At 40.0% G+C, this 16,865-nt stretch overlaps 1 protein-coding gene across 1 annotated transcript in view; it reads right to left on the bottom strand.

Annotated features, from left to right (window-relative positions):
* Positions 1-16,865, bottom strand: part of LOC125467707 (uncharacterized) — a 48,430-nt gene that overhangs the window by 23,518 nt on the left and 8,047 nt on the right. Inside the window, 2 exon segments of the mRNA XM_059639408.1 lie at positions 6,478-6,700; positions 13,208-13,327. Of these exon segments, the coding sequence (XP_059495391.1) occupies positions 6,478-6,700; positions 13,208-13,327 (343 nt within the window).

A 16,865-nucleotide genomic window follows, 5' to 3' on the forward strand; every position in this document is an offset into this window, starting at 1 on the left:
CATGTTCCTATACTGAATAGGTACTCCTATTTATTATAATTAAATAAAGTCTAGCTCGAGATAACAATTATGAGCCATTGGCATTTATTGGTTTGTTAAAACTCTTACAAAACTTCTCCTGTGTACCCTTGTACACAAAAATACATGGGTGTTAAAGTAGGAGGGAAAAAAACCAAGAAGACAGATCAATGGTATCTGTCCACAGGGTTCACTGAGAGAATCCTTTTGGCTTGTCAGGACTTGCTATTCATCAATCTTCCTCTTCTCCAGGTAGATTTTCTGATTTGTAAGAGGCACAGAGCGACTGGTACACAACTTATAAAGTCTCTGACTTACTGGTTAAAGAAAAAAGTTGCCACAGTTTGGTCAGGGGAAAATAAGTTTACTTTCATGTTTTAAGTTTTTTTTATTATTGCAGAGACAATAGTAGCACCATCTTCTCCAGAGATCCAAAGGCTTAAGACCATGAGGCCACAAGACATAGGAGTGGAAGTAAGGCCATTCGGCCCATTGGGTCCACTCTGCCATTTAACCATGGTTGATGGGCATTTCAACTCCACTCTCCCTGTAGCCCTTAATTCCTTGCGAGATCAAGAATTTTTCAATCTCTGCGTTGAAGACATTTAACGTCCTGGCCTCCACTGCGCTCCATGGCAATGAATTCCACAGGCCCACCACTCTCTGGCTGACGAAATATCTCATTTACGTTCTAAATTCACCACCTCTAATTCTAAGGCTGTGCCCACGCGTCCTAATCTCCCTGCCTAACGGAAACAACTTCCTAGCGTCCACCCCTTCTAAACCATACATTATCTTGTAAGTTTCTATTAGATCTCCTCTCAACCTTCTAAACTCTAATGAGTACAATCCCAGGATCCTCAGCCATTCATCATATGTTAGGTCTTCCATTCCAGGGATCTGGCTGATTCTTCGCACCCACAAGTAACGCAGTTACCTACGAGCCATTCACACAGTTGTTGGCAGGACGAAGGCCTTTGTCATCAATCACTGGTGACCACAGGCCAATCACCTACTTACAATGAGTGTCAGTAACTTGCTTTTAAGTATTGCAGTTAGCTTTTCCACAATGCTTGGTTTTTAAAATAGCCCTTTGGCGGGGTGGGGGGAGGGGGCGGTTGGCGATGGTCTCGTGGTATCGTTGCTGGACTGACAGCAGAGAGGGTGTCCTGAACCAAGACCCCGCCAAAATCCAGGAGCAGGAAGAAAAGCCAAAGAGATCATTTGATAAAAAGACAACTGGATTAAACATCAAAGCTTTTGCTTTTAAATAGTTTGCTGTTTAAGCAGAGATCCGAGATGGCACTGGAGAGTGGCAGCTCTTTGTGAATGCACACAAAATAATACTTACCACTGTACGTTTGTACGTGTGACAATAAATCTAACCTAACCCAATCTGTTAATCCAGAGATTCAGGTAATGTTCTGAAACAGTCCCTTTTTTTCGATTTCGCTCCTCATTCAAACAGTGGAGAAAAGTGAGAAGATGTTGCCCTTTACAGAAGGGCAACTGATCTTCAGAGCAAGTGCTTTGACCTTTGCCCTTTTCATGGTGTATTAAGAAGGAACTTGCAATGTTATTGATTGTTGGCATTGTGGTAGTGTCCCCACCTCTTGGCTAGAATCTCTAGGTTCAAGTCCTACTCTGGAATGTTCAGTGAATGGAATCCAATAGAAAGTGGTCAGAATATTAAGCCAATTTGACACGAGCCTTATCCCGCCCACAACAGCATGACCCTTCAGCAACATGACTCTTAACACTATAGGCTTCAGCAATTTCTTATCCAGTCCCATACTTTGCTCTGAATCCATGCCACTGTGATTTGCTGTATTCTGTTTGCCATGTCAATTTCAGAAGCCGGTGCAAATCAGAATCACTTGTGAATTTCATATATAAACATGGAAAAACAATGTCCCCCTGTTTACCTCATGAGAATCTCATCCTGCTGCTTAACAAACCTTGAACCCGAGATTACTCTGAAAGCCAATCAGGGGAGAACGTGGAATGTATGTGACTGTTCCCCTCCAAAGACATCACTCACAGTTTGATTTCTTGTTAGGTCCTTTCATCACAGGAACCATTGTGAAGCTCCCGACAGGTTTCAGTTATGTCCTGAGTGCGATCAAGTCTTAGTATCCCAAAAAGGCTGAGACCAAAAAAGCACTGCAATTTGAGGGAAGCTAAGATAGAAACTGCCAAAGTGAATAAGGTCAAGAGCGAGAGCCCAGAGAAAATGAAGAAGGCACAAAGGGACACATCCAGTAAAAAGGAGTTTCTGCCTGGGTACTAGGGACTGGCAGAGTGTGCCTGGGTTTAATCCACTTCAGAAGGGTTCTGCAAAGGTGCAGCAAGCTACACAATGTTCAGTGGCTGTGTAAGGAGCAGTGGCTCCAAATAGGTTTGGAAAAGCCAGATGAAACTTTTAGAAATTAAAAAGGCCAAAGTCACTGAGAAATGGAGGAAGGATCGATAGAAACTAAAGACGAAAGGGAGTAAGTCTGAAATTGAACTGGCAGTCCCCTTCAGAGGTGAGTTACACGGGAGTCTGAAGGATTTCCACAGATAGGCAGACAGAGAGTGGGATGCCTCACCCAGTTAAAAATTCAAAACGAGTCAGAGCTTAGAATGATTACAGTTTGGAAAGAGGCCATTTGGCCTGTCAAGTCAGCATTAACCCTCTGAAGAGCTTCTGACCTGGACCCACACCCTTTAACCCTTTGTTTCCCATGGGTAATCCACCTAGCCTGAATATCCTGGACATGACAGGGCAATTCACCTTGGCCCATCCACCTAATCTGCACATCATTGGACTGAGGGAGCCACTGCTTCAATTTGTGTGGCAGGCAAGATATTTTCCTGGCTTGGCAGCAGCATCTGGTTTGTGGAGAATTCCATTTGTGTCCTAACTGCGAAGTAGTGCTGAGAGATGCTGATTTCACCTGCTCCGAATTTTGAAAATTTTTCTCTTTCCAGGGTACGCTGAGAATATATGAGATATCTTTCAGGGTAAAACCTGTTAGCAATAGTCCCTTTCATGAGTTTGTACAAAACACAGCAAGTGTTGATTTGATCAGGGTATCTATGATTGTGTATGTTAGCTTTGATGTGCCCTCTCTCAGCATCAAGCTCATAGAGTGAGCAGCTGGCTAGAACTCTATTCACAGGTTGCAGACAAGATTGATCTTGTAATGTGTGGAGCTGTAGGAATCCCAACATGTAATCGATAGGAGTAGAGAATCCATTAGCAAATTTCTCAACAAACACTTCGAAGAAAGGGATCTTGTTTGAATGATGCATTTAATAGTAAATCCGAGTGCAGGATGGTGTTTGGTAAATTGTTTCATGTGAGCATGCAGGAATGCAAATGACTACAGCTCCTGTCAATCACTAGATGTGGTGTTCCACTTTCCTGTACGAATATGTTTCATCATTCCTCATCAGATACCTTCAACATAGCCAAAAAATTCATTACAGTCAAAGTCCTTCTTAAAATCATAGGAAAAGTGTTTACTGGCTGAGGAGGGGGGAAAGAATGAGAAGTAGGTTGTTCGTGTTGATGAGAATGCATCATGATGTATAGTCTGAATTATCATCTGATAGTTTATATATTCAAACAAATTTTAAATCTAGGGTTTGCTGTACATAATGATTTTTAGAAAAAGTATTCTGTTTGGTATCTGTATCAGGCAACTGGTAGTGAGCATGGAGAAAGTATCAGAGTAAAAGTGTTTTCAGTCACTTAGTAACAAAATAGTTATATATATGATACTTAATAAGATGAGAAATCCATCCTCTAGTGAACTACTCTCGACACAGATTTGTACAGGTATTGAATTGTTGTTAAAAATGACACCGAGGTGGATTAAATAATATATTTATTGATATGCAGGTGATTGTTGATTAAAGTTAATATAATTTCGAAGTAAATCACTTAATGAAGTGCAGATGACTAATGGAATAGAAACAATTGTTCCAAGGTTATAAAAAATAAATTCAAATCAAACAAAGTTGGTCAGCAGAAATTCAAGAATCTGTTTTTTGTTGAATTAAACTCCCAAATGGTTGTTATAGAAATTTGGTGTACATTTTATACAACTTGTTTTATTCAATAATTTTTAAATTTTAGCAAGAGTAGCATTGCCAGGAATCATATTTGTTGAACACAAATAACGTCATTTGTAATCTTTTTTAAGTATTTGATGAAAACATCTAAGTCTGTAAAATTGTAACATACAAATAAAAGATTAATCTGGTATAAAAGTTAACTTTATGCATTATGATATGAGAAACCCATTGCAGTTTCTTTTGGTTTCTGATGTTAGTTGCTGATATCTTTACATATTGATATTGAATGACCATAAGCAATATCTCCAACTTTCAAATACAACAGAGTTAAAAATAGAAAGCATTGCAAATACATGACTTTCCATTCAGCATTTGAAAAGAGAACACAAATGAATCTTTCAGATTGAAATCCCCCACAGTCAAAAATGAAAAGTTTTCTGGTTTTCTACATTTTCTGCTTTAGATTCTGATTGCCTTCTTGCCTATTTAGATTGTTTTATTCTGGATTTACAATTACCCTTTCTTTACAGATTCTGAGCAGTTACTTCCCACTCATACAGAGCTTACAAAGGCAATTGGATAAACAGTTGAAATGGATCATTTGCAGGGACTGGAACTAAATGAATAACTCCTCAAAGAGCCAGCAGGATTGAATAGGCTGAACAGCTTCCTCTTTTGTTAGATCAGCATATAATAACATGCGTTTGAGGAATATATCTTTTTTCCCCTTAAACCTCTCAGACGATGTAACTGTCTGGTTCTCTCTACGTATTCAATACTTGTTTCAAATTTAAGCAGTCCATGATCTTACTGTAATCATTTGCTGATCTAGAGTCACTCCTTAATAGAGAGAGAAATTGCTGGATGAAAATAACAGCAAGTTTAATTATTAACTTGAAAAGCTAATAGGAAATTGAGGATTGAGAGGCAAATATAACAAATCTGTGCCTTTCATATACTTACTGGGGAAATGTTCTTTTTCCACAGATGTTGCCAAATCTGGTGAGTATTTCCAGAATTGTCTATTTTTATGCCAAAGGCCAATGTTTTGATGCTGGTATGAACAGGAATATTCTAGTTTCTGTGTTGTTAATTGAAATTTCTGAAGTCCATTTAAAAAAAAGTTTCCAGTTGAAGTGTCTATACCATAAACTCAAATTGCTTGAAAATTCTGTTGTATAGTTCACTGGATGCAGTTAATTTAATTTGTGTCCCTTCAGCCCTCTACTCCGGTCACGTACAGCACTGCGATGTGAGATGTTCCAGTTTGTACAATTACACAGGATATCACAGCACAAAACAAAAATATTGCAAACAATTCATTGGATGGATCTGCAGTCCAGATTTTCTCAGCAATATCCCTCCCGCTGATCTTTCACTCTTTCTGTCAATAACTTGGACTGTCAAAACTTCCAATTGTTGTTTAAATAACTGTTTGTTAATCTTTACAGACTGAAATGTAACAGTTCTCAACCTCTGTGGCATCTGTCACCCAGATTCTTCCTAAACACCCAATAATTCCAGGCACGGAATTCTCATTATTTGGAAGTGTTAATTCCTTCAGAGCTTCCATCACCTAATAACTCCCTGCAGAATATCCAGTGCATGGGAGCACAGCAGAGGAACTTATTCATCATTTCTGCTACACACATCAAAACTGTCTTTGTCCTTGACATACAGCATCAGAGTCACTTCCCCAAATTGATGTGGTACCTCCTATGCTGCACAATTTCCAATTGAGATCTTATTCTGATGATCTTTCCTCTCCCTGTTTCAAACCCTTGAAACAATTTGCTTTCCAATTCAATATTGGCGAATAGCTTTGCTTAAAAAAGGGCTGCACGGTGGCTCAGTGATTAGCACTGCTGCCTCACAGCACCAAGGACCTGGGTTTGATTCCACCCTCAGGTGACTGTTTGTGTGGAGTTGCACTTTTTCCCTGTGTTTGTGCGGGTCTCCTCCAGGTGCTCTGGTTTCCTCCCACAGCCCAAAGATGTGCAGGTTAGATAGATTGTCCATGCCAAATTGTTCATAGTGTCAGGCTAGGTGGATTAGCCATGAGAAATGCAGAATCACAGGGATAGGGTGGGGTGTGGATACAGATGGGATGCTCCTCCGAGCAATGGTATGGGTTGAATGGTCTGCTTCATAGTGTAGGGGTTCTATGAAATGCAATCACTTCCCCTGTGAAGTCAGCTTGCCACCCATATCAATTTAAATTTTTATGTCCTGGCAATTAGTTTCAGTTCGTCCAAACTCTGGACGGCACTGACTCGTATTGGGTTGTAATAGTGACCATTCTCAGTTTGGATTATATTGTCTCAATAATCTCTGCATTGACTCTTGTTCCTCATTGGTGGTTAATAATTCCGAAACATTGCTACCTCGATTTACATTGGAACACTGCCTGCAGGGTTTAATTTGTCTGCTTCTGATGGATGCTCTTCTTCATTTGTGGCATTACTCCCTTGCTCCAGGTCATGTGGACCATTTGACTCTCTCTGCAAGGGTTGTATTTGGAGCTCGAGCTCAGATATGCTCATCAGTTTCAGTTCCACATTATTGTCCATGACTTCCTGTTGATGGAGCGTGGGCCTGGTTCCTAGAGAGGGTTGAGCTGAAATGAATGAAAATATTAAACCAATCAATCACATCATAATTGAGAAAAGTATAATTGTGGCCATTAACAGTAAATATGGAATTGTAACATTTTAAGAGATAGTAAGAACTGCAGATACTGGAGTCAGAAATAATGCAGCGTGGAGCTGGAGGAACACAGCAGGCCAGGCAGATTCAGAGGAGCAGGAAAGCTGATGTTTTAGGTCAGGATCTTTCTTCAGAAAGCATCAGTTAGCGTAAGGTTTTATTGTCATTGGTAACATTTACTAGCAGTAAGAAAATTACAGGGAGTAGTAGACTTGACTAATTTCAAATGAATGAAAGGAAAATAAGAAATGAATTAACACTGAAGAAAGATGGCAGGGCAGATGATGTGACTGCAGATTTTCTCATGCGCGATAGTGTGATCTGGCACAAAGATGTCTAAGTAATTATCTGTGCTTTAGAAGCACTGAACCATGAAAATGATACAGCACAGAAGGAAGCCATTCAGCCCATTAACCCACACTGACCCAAAGATACCCTAATGCCCTTTCTAATCCCATATTCCTGCGCATGACCTATAGTCCTGCAGCTTACAGCAATTAAGGAGCAAATCCAGATACGTTTCAAAACAGTTAAGGGTTTCTGCCTCACCAACTCAGGCAGAAAATTCAAGATACACACCATCCTCTGCGTAAAAAAGGTTTTTCCTCATGTCCCCTCTGACTTTTCTGCCACTTAGCTTGGATCTGTGACCCCCTTTGAACTTTCTGCCAAGGGAAACAGGTTCCTTCTGTCTGGTCTATCTCTACCCCTCACAATTTTGTAAACACGTCACCCCTCAGCCTTCTCTATTCCGAGGAAAACCACTCCCCATCTCTCCTCATAGCAACATTTCTCCAGCCCTGGCAACATTCTAGTAAATCTTCTCTGCACTCTGTCTACAGCAATTACTTCCTTCCTCTAATATGGTGACCAGAACTGCACACAGTATTCAAGATGTCGTCTCACCAGTGTCTTATACAATTTCATCATGTATCCCTACTTTTTATTCTGTACCTCTGCCAGTGAAGGAGAACATTCCATATGCCTTCTTTACAACCTTATCTACTTGCATGCCAATATCTCTCACTTCATCTACCCCCTCAGTATATTCCCATTTATTTTGTATTCCCTTTTACCATTTGATCCGCTTCAAAGTATTACCTCACACTTATCAGTGTTGAACACCATTTGTCATTTTCCTGCCCACTCCACCAACTCATCTATATTAATTTGAAGCTTACAGCTGACTTCTACACTATCCACCATGGCCAATTTTTGTGCTGTCTTCAAATTTCCCAGCTGTACCCACAACCCACATTCAAGTCCATTGTTAATGTATAAGTCCAATGGCAGGGATCCCAACACCGAGCCCCGTGGAATACCACTTGAAACAGCTTTCTATCTGCAAGGGTAGCCATTAACCATTACTCTTTGTTTCCTGCTACTAGGCCAACTTTGAATCCAATTTAACACGTTACCACGTATCCAGAGGGCTTTTACTTTTTTGACCTATCTACGGTGTGGGACCTTGTCAAATGCCTTACTAAAAGCCATTGAGACAGCATCATCTGCAGTACTCTCAATCATCCTTGTCACTTCCTCAAACAATTCAATCAAATTTGTCAGGAATGACCTTCCCTTAACAAAGCCATACTGACTGTGCCTGACTAGTCCATGTCTTTCTAAGTAACAGTTTACGTGATCTCACGATTAATTCTAACAAGTCGCCCACAACTGAAGTAAGTCCAACTGGCCTATAATTGTTTGGCATTTCCTTTTTAAACAATGGAGCTACATTTGCATTCCTCCAGTCACAGAGGCATATAGTTCAACTCATCCAAGTCAAGCAAATTTCGCAAAATGTACAAATAACAGATGTAATGCAATAAAACTTCACTAGGCTAATTCCTGGGAGTGGAAGGATTGCTTTAGGAAGTAAAGTAAAGCAGATTTGGCCTTAATTCTCTTGAGTTTAGAAGAATGTGAGTTGACCTCTTTAAAAAAAAGCACATTGACGGGGTAAATGAGGTTAGAAATTAAGGATTGTGGGATTCAGTCTCAGAATGAAAGGTAAATCATTGAAGACTGAGATAGGGAAGACTTATTTCATCTGGAGCCCAGTGATTCATTGAAATTCACAGTCCTAGATGGCTGGGGATGCTCAATGGTTGAGTTTGTTGAGACTGACATTGATAATTTTTAGAATATTAAAGAGCATCAAGGGACATGGGGATAAGTGCAGGAAAATGGTGTAGGTAATCATCCCCCGTATAATGGAGTGGGTCGATTGTTCCTTTTTGTTATGTTCTTATTCATTGTCCAGACTACCAATGCATAAGTTTACTTTTCCGCTTTTCCTCATTAAATAGCCTTACTGTTTCTTTATTTATAGCCAGAAAACTTTTATTTTCCCTCCTGTTAGTGATTCTTTGCAGTCTTTTATGATCTACCCAATCTTCCGAGTAACCACCCACATTTATGGAACTGGGCACATTTTGTTTCAGTTTTACACCACACTTCTTCCTTGAGTCGTCCATAAGTGGCACAACCTTCCCTTAAATCCTACTTTCCACTGAGAAAGAATCCTAGTATTCTGAAATATCTCCATGAATTGTTGCCACTGCATCTTCATCGACCTACTCTTGAAACTAATTTCTCTGTTTTTGTGTCCTCATAATTGTCCTTATTTAAGTTTATTTCAGTCATGGTGTAGACGGTAACATGTTATTAAGCATGAATAGGGGATTGATTACCTACCAGGAAGACAGATTTTTCACAAATGTGTTATTTTTAGGTTGGCAAGAATGTGATGTATGAAGTGCCACAGTGATTACTGCTGGGCCCTCAATAATTTACAATTTATATCAATGATTTGGTTTAAGAAACTAAATATATGGTTACTATCTTTGGTGATGATAAAAGAAAGGCAGGAAGCAGTATTTTATTTAAGTGGAAAGAGATTGAAGTACTCTGAAGTGCAGAGCGTTCTCGGGGTTCTGATTAATGATTCACAGAAACTTAGGATGCAGGTACAGCATGTGATTAGAAAGATAAGTGAAATGTAGTCTAGTGCAAAGAAAATTAAATACAAGAGTAGGAATGCTGTGCTACAGTATAGATGTCATTGGTTTGGGCAGCATTGTAGACAACAGCATTAAATTACAGCAATATATTGATAGTGAATGGGCAAAAGCAATGGCAGATGTATTTTAATAAAGACGAGTGTAAGTTATCCATTCCATACCAAAAAATGATTTAACCAACCAGAACATTTTTTGTTTAATGAGATGAGAGGAATCATCTGCAGGAACCATGCAAAGGTATGATCCTCTCATGTAAGATAAAGCTATAGGTGTATGATAAGACATGACAAAAAAGGGTTGCAAGGTTATCTTCTGAGGAATGTTGGACATGTTGGGCCTTTATTCATTATAGCTTAGAAGAAGGAGAGATGTTCCTATTTGGTCCTGAGGGGATTTGGAAATGTAGATGCTGAAAGAATGTTTTCTGTTGTGGAGAGATTAGAATCTTTGAACACAGTTTAAGAGTAAGGAATCTTCCATTTTAATGAAGTGGAAGAGAATTTCTTTTACCTCAGAGAATTGAGAGTCTTTAGAATGCTGTTCCCCAGAAAGCAGTGAATGCAGGGTCATTGAAAACATTTAAGATAGAGTTTATCTATTTTTGACCAACAAGGGAGTCAAAAGGTTATTGTGGGTAGGTTTAGAGTTGTGAACAGATTAGCCGTCTGGGCTTAGTGACCTAACCCTGTTCTGTAGTATTTTGTTCTGCACAATTCAGATTTGCTAAAGACCTTCAATATTTTACCACATAGAAACTTCATGGTTATGGCCAGTACATGTGAAGTGAAGGACAAGTAGCATAGTTGATGATAATAAGTTGACTATAGAACCACAATCAGCATAAATGTTGACAGTGTCAAGAACACTTGGCTTACACGTCATATGTTTTAGATTTTAACTTGTCATTTTAGGCATATAATATTTTGGTTAGAGATTATAAGTTTTAGTTGTAGAATCAAGGTAGCAAAGTAAAAGAAGTAAATATAATTTAAACAAACTTGAAGTAAATTATACTGGATGTTAACTGGAACCTTTCTTGCAAAGTCACAGCAAAAGGTGTCAATGAGAAATTGAAGAACCCATTGTTATGCTTTAGGTGAAGGTTTCCACTTAGGTAACATGGCTGAAGGATGTAACTGATGTGTGAATTTTTCAGACAAAGTGAAGCTGCGAGATGTTTTGCAAGCACTGGTTGACGTCTGCTACTCCTCCTCAAGTCAATCAAGGCCCATGGCTGCTCCTTCCTCCCTGATTACTCACTGACCTCCACCAGCAGCCTCCATGCTCAGCAGCTTCACACTGTCCATAGGTACCCTCCCTCCTTTAAGATAGTTAGAGACTTGGTCAGGTTAATTAAACAATAATCACTGTGCAGAAGGTCATACAGTCCAGATAAGGCAGCTTACGCCTCTCATCTCATTAAAAAAAAACATGTTCTGGTTGGTTAAATCATTTTTTGGTATGGAATGGATAACTTACGCTTATCTTTATTAAAATACATCTGCCATTGCTTTTGCCCATTCACTGTCAATATACTGCTGTAACTTTATGCTGTTGTCTACAATGCTGCCCAAATTTGCATACCCTACAAATTTGCATATTTGACTTTTTACGCCACTATCCAAGTTGTTAGTTAATATTGAGGCTCCAACACAGACCCTTGCAGGACATCACTGGTCACGTCCTGCCATTTTGAGCACTAACCATTATTGCAACTGTCTGTTTCCTGCCACTCAACTAATTTCTTATCCATGGCAGTAATTTACCCTGACTTCAATGGGTTTCTACCTCAGGTAACAAACCTTTCCATAGGACCTAACATATGCTCTCCCTCTCTTTGGAGTATTTTAGCTATTTGTATTCTGAATGGACCTGTCAAATTTCAAATCTAATGATGATCTTGCTTTTTCTGTGCATCTTCTTTGCAGTTATAACTTTGTATTTCTCACTCTTTGTATGGATCATAAACAGCAAAGAACACCCTATGACCTTTGTATGTTATGATCTGCCTGTATTGCATGCAAAACAAACTTTTCACTGTACTTGGGTACACATGACAAGAATAAATCAAATCAAAGTAAGCAGGTGCCCCTTCTTTGATTAATCACCTGTAATCATGTCTTCCCAGGGTTTTGAGGGCTTTTGGAGGCAAAAGACACATTATACATGACACTCACTTAGAGGAAATAGTTAAAACTGACAGAGGTAAAAACCATGAGTAGTTTATAAACTTGAGGAATGTGAACTTAATTGGAAAATGGATTTCAACATAGATATGTGTAAGATAGCATAACTAAGACAATTTGCAGTTTCGATAATAAAGTCTAAATAGGGTTGAGGAACAAAAGGATAGAAATGTACTCATTCATAAATTATTATATGTTGCTGCACAGTCAAGTTCATTTCAAAAGAACAGAATTAAAACCTCTTTCCGTATTCTATTTATTAAGCTTGAAATCCATATGTGCACGTCAGTAGAACCAAGGAAACCTAAAATCTATCTAGAAAACACCAAGGACCACTCAAACAGCTATCAAAGTGAAAAATGCCCATTGCTTTACAGTGAGCAGTGTCTGGTCAATGCTATTATTAACAATCAAAAGGATCTCTAAGAGACACACAAACCCATTTTGAAATCTGTACATGTTGCAGATGTTTAACCTGTGTATGTTCCTTTCCACCCATAATATGTGTCAAACACTTTGTTTTAGTCTGCATTAATCCCAAATGGATGTGTATATATTTAGGGATTTTACAGGAGCAAAGTCTAAGTCAAATAGTACCAAATTATAATTTCTTTCTTTTTCTTGCCTTTCTTTAAAGTTGTTACAATAAATTTAGGTATTTTACTTTTTATGATTAAAACTGTTGAAAATTTTTATCTTGTGTCGCAGTCACATTGGCAAATTGATAACCTAAGTGGTCCATTTGGGATTCTATATGGTTTCTGATGGCTTGTGGCACATGGGGCGTGATAATCAATGCAGCCACACCCCCACGCCATTAGATCTTAAAATAATCACAGGAATCAAAATTCAGTAGGATGCTGAATCTTCATTGTACTTGCTTTTTGGCAAGTTTATTCTTTCATAGGTAAGGAGTCCAAAACTGCACACAATACTCCAGGATTGAGGCTCTCCAATTTTTTTTAAGACTTCTTTACTCCGATGGTCAAATTCTCCTGCAATAATGGCCAACATTCAGTTGATCTTTGGTTTGATCATACATTCCACATCACCATATTAAAACGCAGTCAATTCACTGACCATCCCCACAGTTCCAAATACCCTTCTCTCTCACTCTCCCCACTCACTGTTCTGTACTCCCAGTACAGGAGATTCCCCCACACTCACTCTGTCCCTTCAGTTCTACATTCCCCACTCTCTGATTCTTACCTCTCCATGGCTGAATCCAGAAGAGTATTCCCATTATCCCGACAATAACAGCCAGTGCACTGATCATTGATGCAGTTACGGTTCCAAGATGAAGGTATCCCACACTATTTTCTGGAATTTCTGAAACATATTTGCATAATATCAGGATTTTTTTCTCTGATCCTCAATATATTTGCAGTGTTCTGTCAGTCTAGTTTTATGCTCTTTTATCTTCCTGGAAGAAATTACACAACATTGGGATCAATATTGCCGATATTTCCGCATGTATATTGATAGAAAGCATCCCATTTTGATTGAAGGCTAGCTCTTTGTATAAACAAAATGTTAAAAATCCATCCCCTTATTTTTTTTCACAGAGTGATAATGTGATTCAGGGGCAGAGAGAGGTCATGGAAATGTTGCAATGAACACATTTGAGACTTGAGCAGCTAGGCTGTCACTCCATTACAGTTCCGAGAGAATGCTGCTCTGCCGAATGTTGGTGGAAACAATGCTGTGGCACAGCTGCATGGTGAGAAGGACACTACTCATGTGTACTTTTAGAAGGACAGTATTGGGAGAAGGCCAGGCAGCAATGAAGATGCATTGAACTGTTCAATGAACAATGTTGAGAGTCAGTGAGGGTCAGTACTGAGCAAGTGCTCTACTCTCAGAGAGTGTTAGTACTGAGGGAGTGCCACTGTGTCGGGGGCAGGGAGCAGGGGGAGAGGGTGGGTGGTGGGGGTCAGAACTGAGAGAGTACCACACCGTCGAAGGGTCAGTGCTGAGGGAGCGGCGCACCGTCAGACGGTCAGTGCTGAGGGAGTGGCGCACCGTCAGACGGTCAGTGCTGAGGGAGCGGCACACCGTCAGAGGATCAGTTCGAGGGAGTGCCGCACTGTCGGAGGGTCAGTACGGAGGGAGTGCTGCACCATCACAGGGTCAGTACTGATGGAGTGCTGCACTGTCAGAGGGTCAGTACTGATGGAGTGCTGCACTGTCAGAGGGTCAGTACTGACAGTGTCACACTGTCAGTGGATCAGAACTGAGTAAATGCTACACTATTGGAGGGTTGGTACGGGGGAATGCTGCAATGTTTGAGGGGCAGTACTAAAGTAGTTAGGGGGTCAGTTAGCACAGTTGGTTGGACAGCTGGTTTGTAATGCAGAGTAATGGCAACGTCATGAATTCAATTCCCATACCAGGAAGAATAGAGGAATCGAATATTATTTAAATGGTGAAAGGCTGCAGAAAGCTACAGCAAAGAGGGATTTGGCAGTCCTTGTTATATAAATCATAAATAAAAACTAGCATCCAAGTTCAGTGGGTAATAGGGAAGGCACATGGGCTGTTGGTTTCAAATGTTGCATGTTGTTCAAAGAGAATAGAGTGGAAAGGTTCTGAAGAAGGGTCTAGGCCCGAAACGTCACCTTTCCTGCTCCTACGATGCTGCTTGGCCTCCTGTGTTCATCTAGTTCTACACCTTGTTATCTCAGAGTGGAAAGGTAGGGGGGGGTTTGCTAAAACTCTCCAAGGCAGAAGTCAGACCACAATTGGAATACTGTGAACAGTTTTGTGCTCCTTATTTAGGGAAAGATATAAGACAGGCCAAAGAAAGTTGACTAGCTGATACCGGGTAAGGAGGCACTGTTTAGGAGGAAACATTGAGTATGTTGGGCTTGTACTCATTAGAATTTAGAAAAATGAGAGGTGACCTTACGGAAAAATGCAAGATTTTTCAGGGCTTGATCAGGTAGGTAGAGAAAGATTGTTTTCTCCTTGGTGAAAAGCCTTAGACCAGATTTTTTTAAATTTCAGAATTGGTTCTGCATTTAAAATAGAGATGAGAAAGATTTTCTTCTCCCACAGGGTAGAAAATCTGTGCAATTCTTTATCACAGAGATCTGACAAGGCTACAGGAGAGCAAGTGAGGAGCAACACCAGTTAAGTCCAAAACAGGTGTCAACCTATTGAAAGTACAACCCAAGACTATTTATCCATCAAACAGAGTAATCAGCAATGTGACAGATGGGACTAAATGTTCCTGTAATAAGTAGATCAGATCTGCAGTCCTAACGTACACAATATGAAAGTTCATCACAAGCAGCTAAATAGTGATAGAAGATGCTCCACAAATACCCCTACCTTAATGATAAGGAGGTCAGTTGATCAGGTTTTGGTCTTGTAAAGCAAAAATTGTGTGTTCAAATTCTACCTGCACTTACAAATGACTGCCTGAAGCAAGCTCCACCTGTTCTACATCGCTCAGAATTAGACTGAAAGCAACCTCTTTGTCCTGCCATATACATGGTTTTCAATCTCAATTAGAAGTCATATAGGCAAAGGTAGCCTAGATGAGGAGTTTATAGAATGTTTTCAGGTTAGAATATCATGTTCTCAAGCTGAGCAGTGGGCAGACTGTATTAGGCTTGATATTGTGCTAAGGTATAAGATTAATTAGTGAAAACGCTCCACAACAAGCGTTCCTTAAAGATAGTGTCCTGTGTTTGACCATCTTCAATTGCTTCATCAATGACCTTCCCTCCAATTTAAGGTCAAGATCATTGATGAATATGTAATGTTCAGTTTCATTGCTAACTCCCCAGGTGCTGAAGCAATCTGCGACCAAATACAACAAGACCTGGCCAATATTTAGGTTTTAGGTGGGGAGTGATAAGTAATATTCATGCCATACAAGCATTACGCATTGCCAACAAGAATCTAATCATTCTCTTTGATGTTCAATGACATGACCATCATTCACCGTCAATATCCTGGGGTTACAATTTACCAGAAACTTTGCTGGACCAGTCATATAAATGCTGTGGCAGGGCACAGGTTGGGAATTCTGTGATGAGTAACTCTCACATTCTGTTTCCCCAGTGCTTGCCCCGCAAGTCACAAGTCAGCACTGTGGTAGCATACTCTCCATTTGCCTGATGAGTTCAGCATCAAAAACACTGAGGCACATCAACATCATTCTGGACAGAGTGGTCAGCTTGACTGGCATCCCATCCATCCCCTTCAACTTTCACTCCAAAACCTATACAGCATATTTGCAGTGTGTACAAATAAATATTATGCAATGCAGCAACTTGACAACAATACATGACTTCTACTAGTTAGAAGGACAGAAGCAGCAGACTCAATGTGAACAAAACCACTTACAAGTTTGCCCTCTAAGTCACACATGCTCACTATGGCTCAACCAAGCTCCTGGAACTCCTTTTCTAACTGGACTGTGGCTGTCCCTAAACCACATGGACAACAGCAGTTCAATGAGGAAGTTCACTGCCACCTTCTAAAGGCAATCAGGGATGGCTAATAAATGTCCGTGCTGCCAAAATCGTTATGAAAGAATTTTATAAAAAAGCAGGTGGTGTGGAGGCAGGATAACATTGGGACAATAGGAAGCAATGTTATGACATTGGGAGTGAGGGGGTGGTTGGAGTGATAAGAGGCTGGTGAAAGTGTTCGTGGTATGGAGGGTGATAAAGAAATGAATGTGATGATAGGATAATGGGGTTCATGAAGGGATGGTAGGGAGTTTTTGTTTGTTCATTCACATGATGAGGGCGTCGCTGGCTAGGCCAGCATTTATTGCCCATCCCAGACGGTGTTTAAATTCAACTATATTGCTGTGGGTCTGGAGTCACATGTAGTTCAGACCAGGTAAGGA

The sequence above is a fragment of the Stegostoma tigrinum genome, chromosome 34 (assembly GCF_030684315.1).
Source record: "Stegostoma tigrinum isolate sSteTig4 chromosome 34, sSteTig4.hap1, whole genome shotgun sequence".
In the NCBI taxonomy this organism is placed as follows: domain Eukaryota; kingdom Metazoa; phylum Chordata; class Chondrichthyes; order Orectolobiformes; family Stegostomatidae; genus Stegostoma; species Stegostoma tigrinum.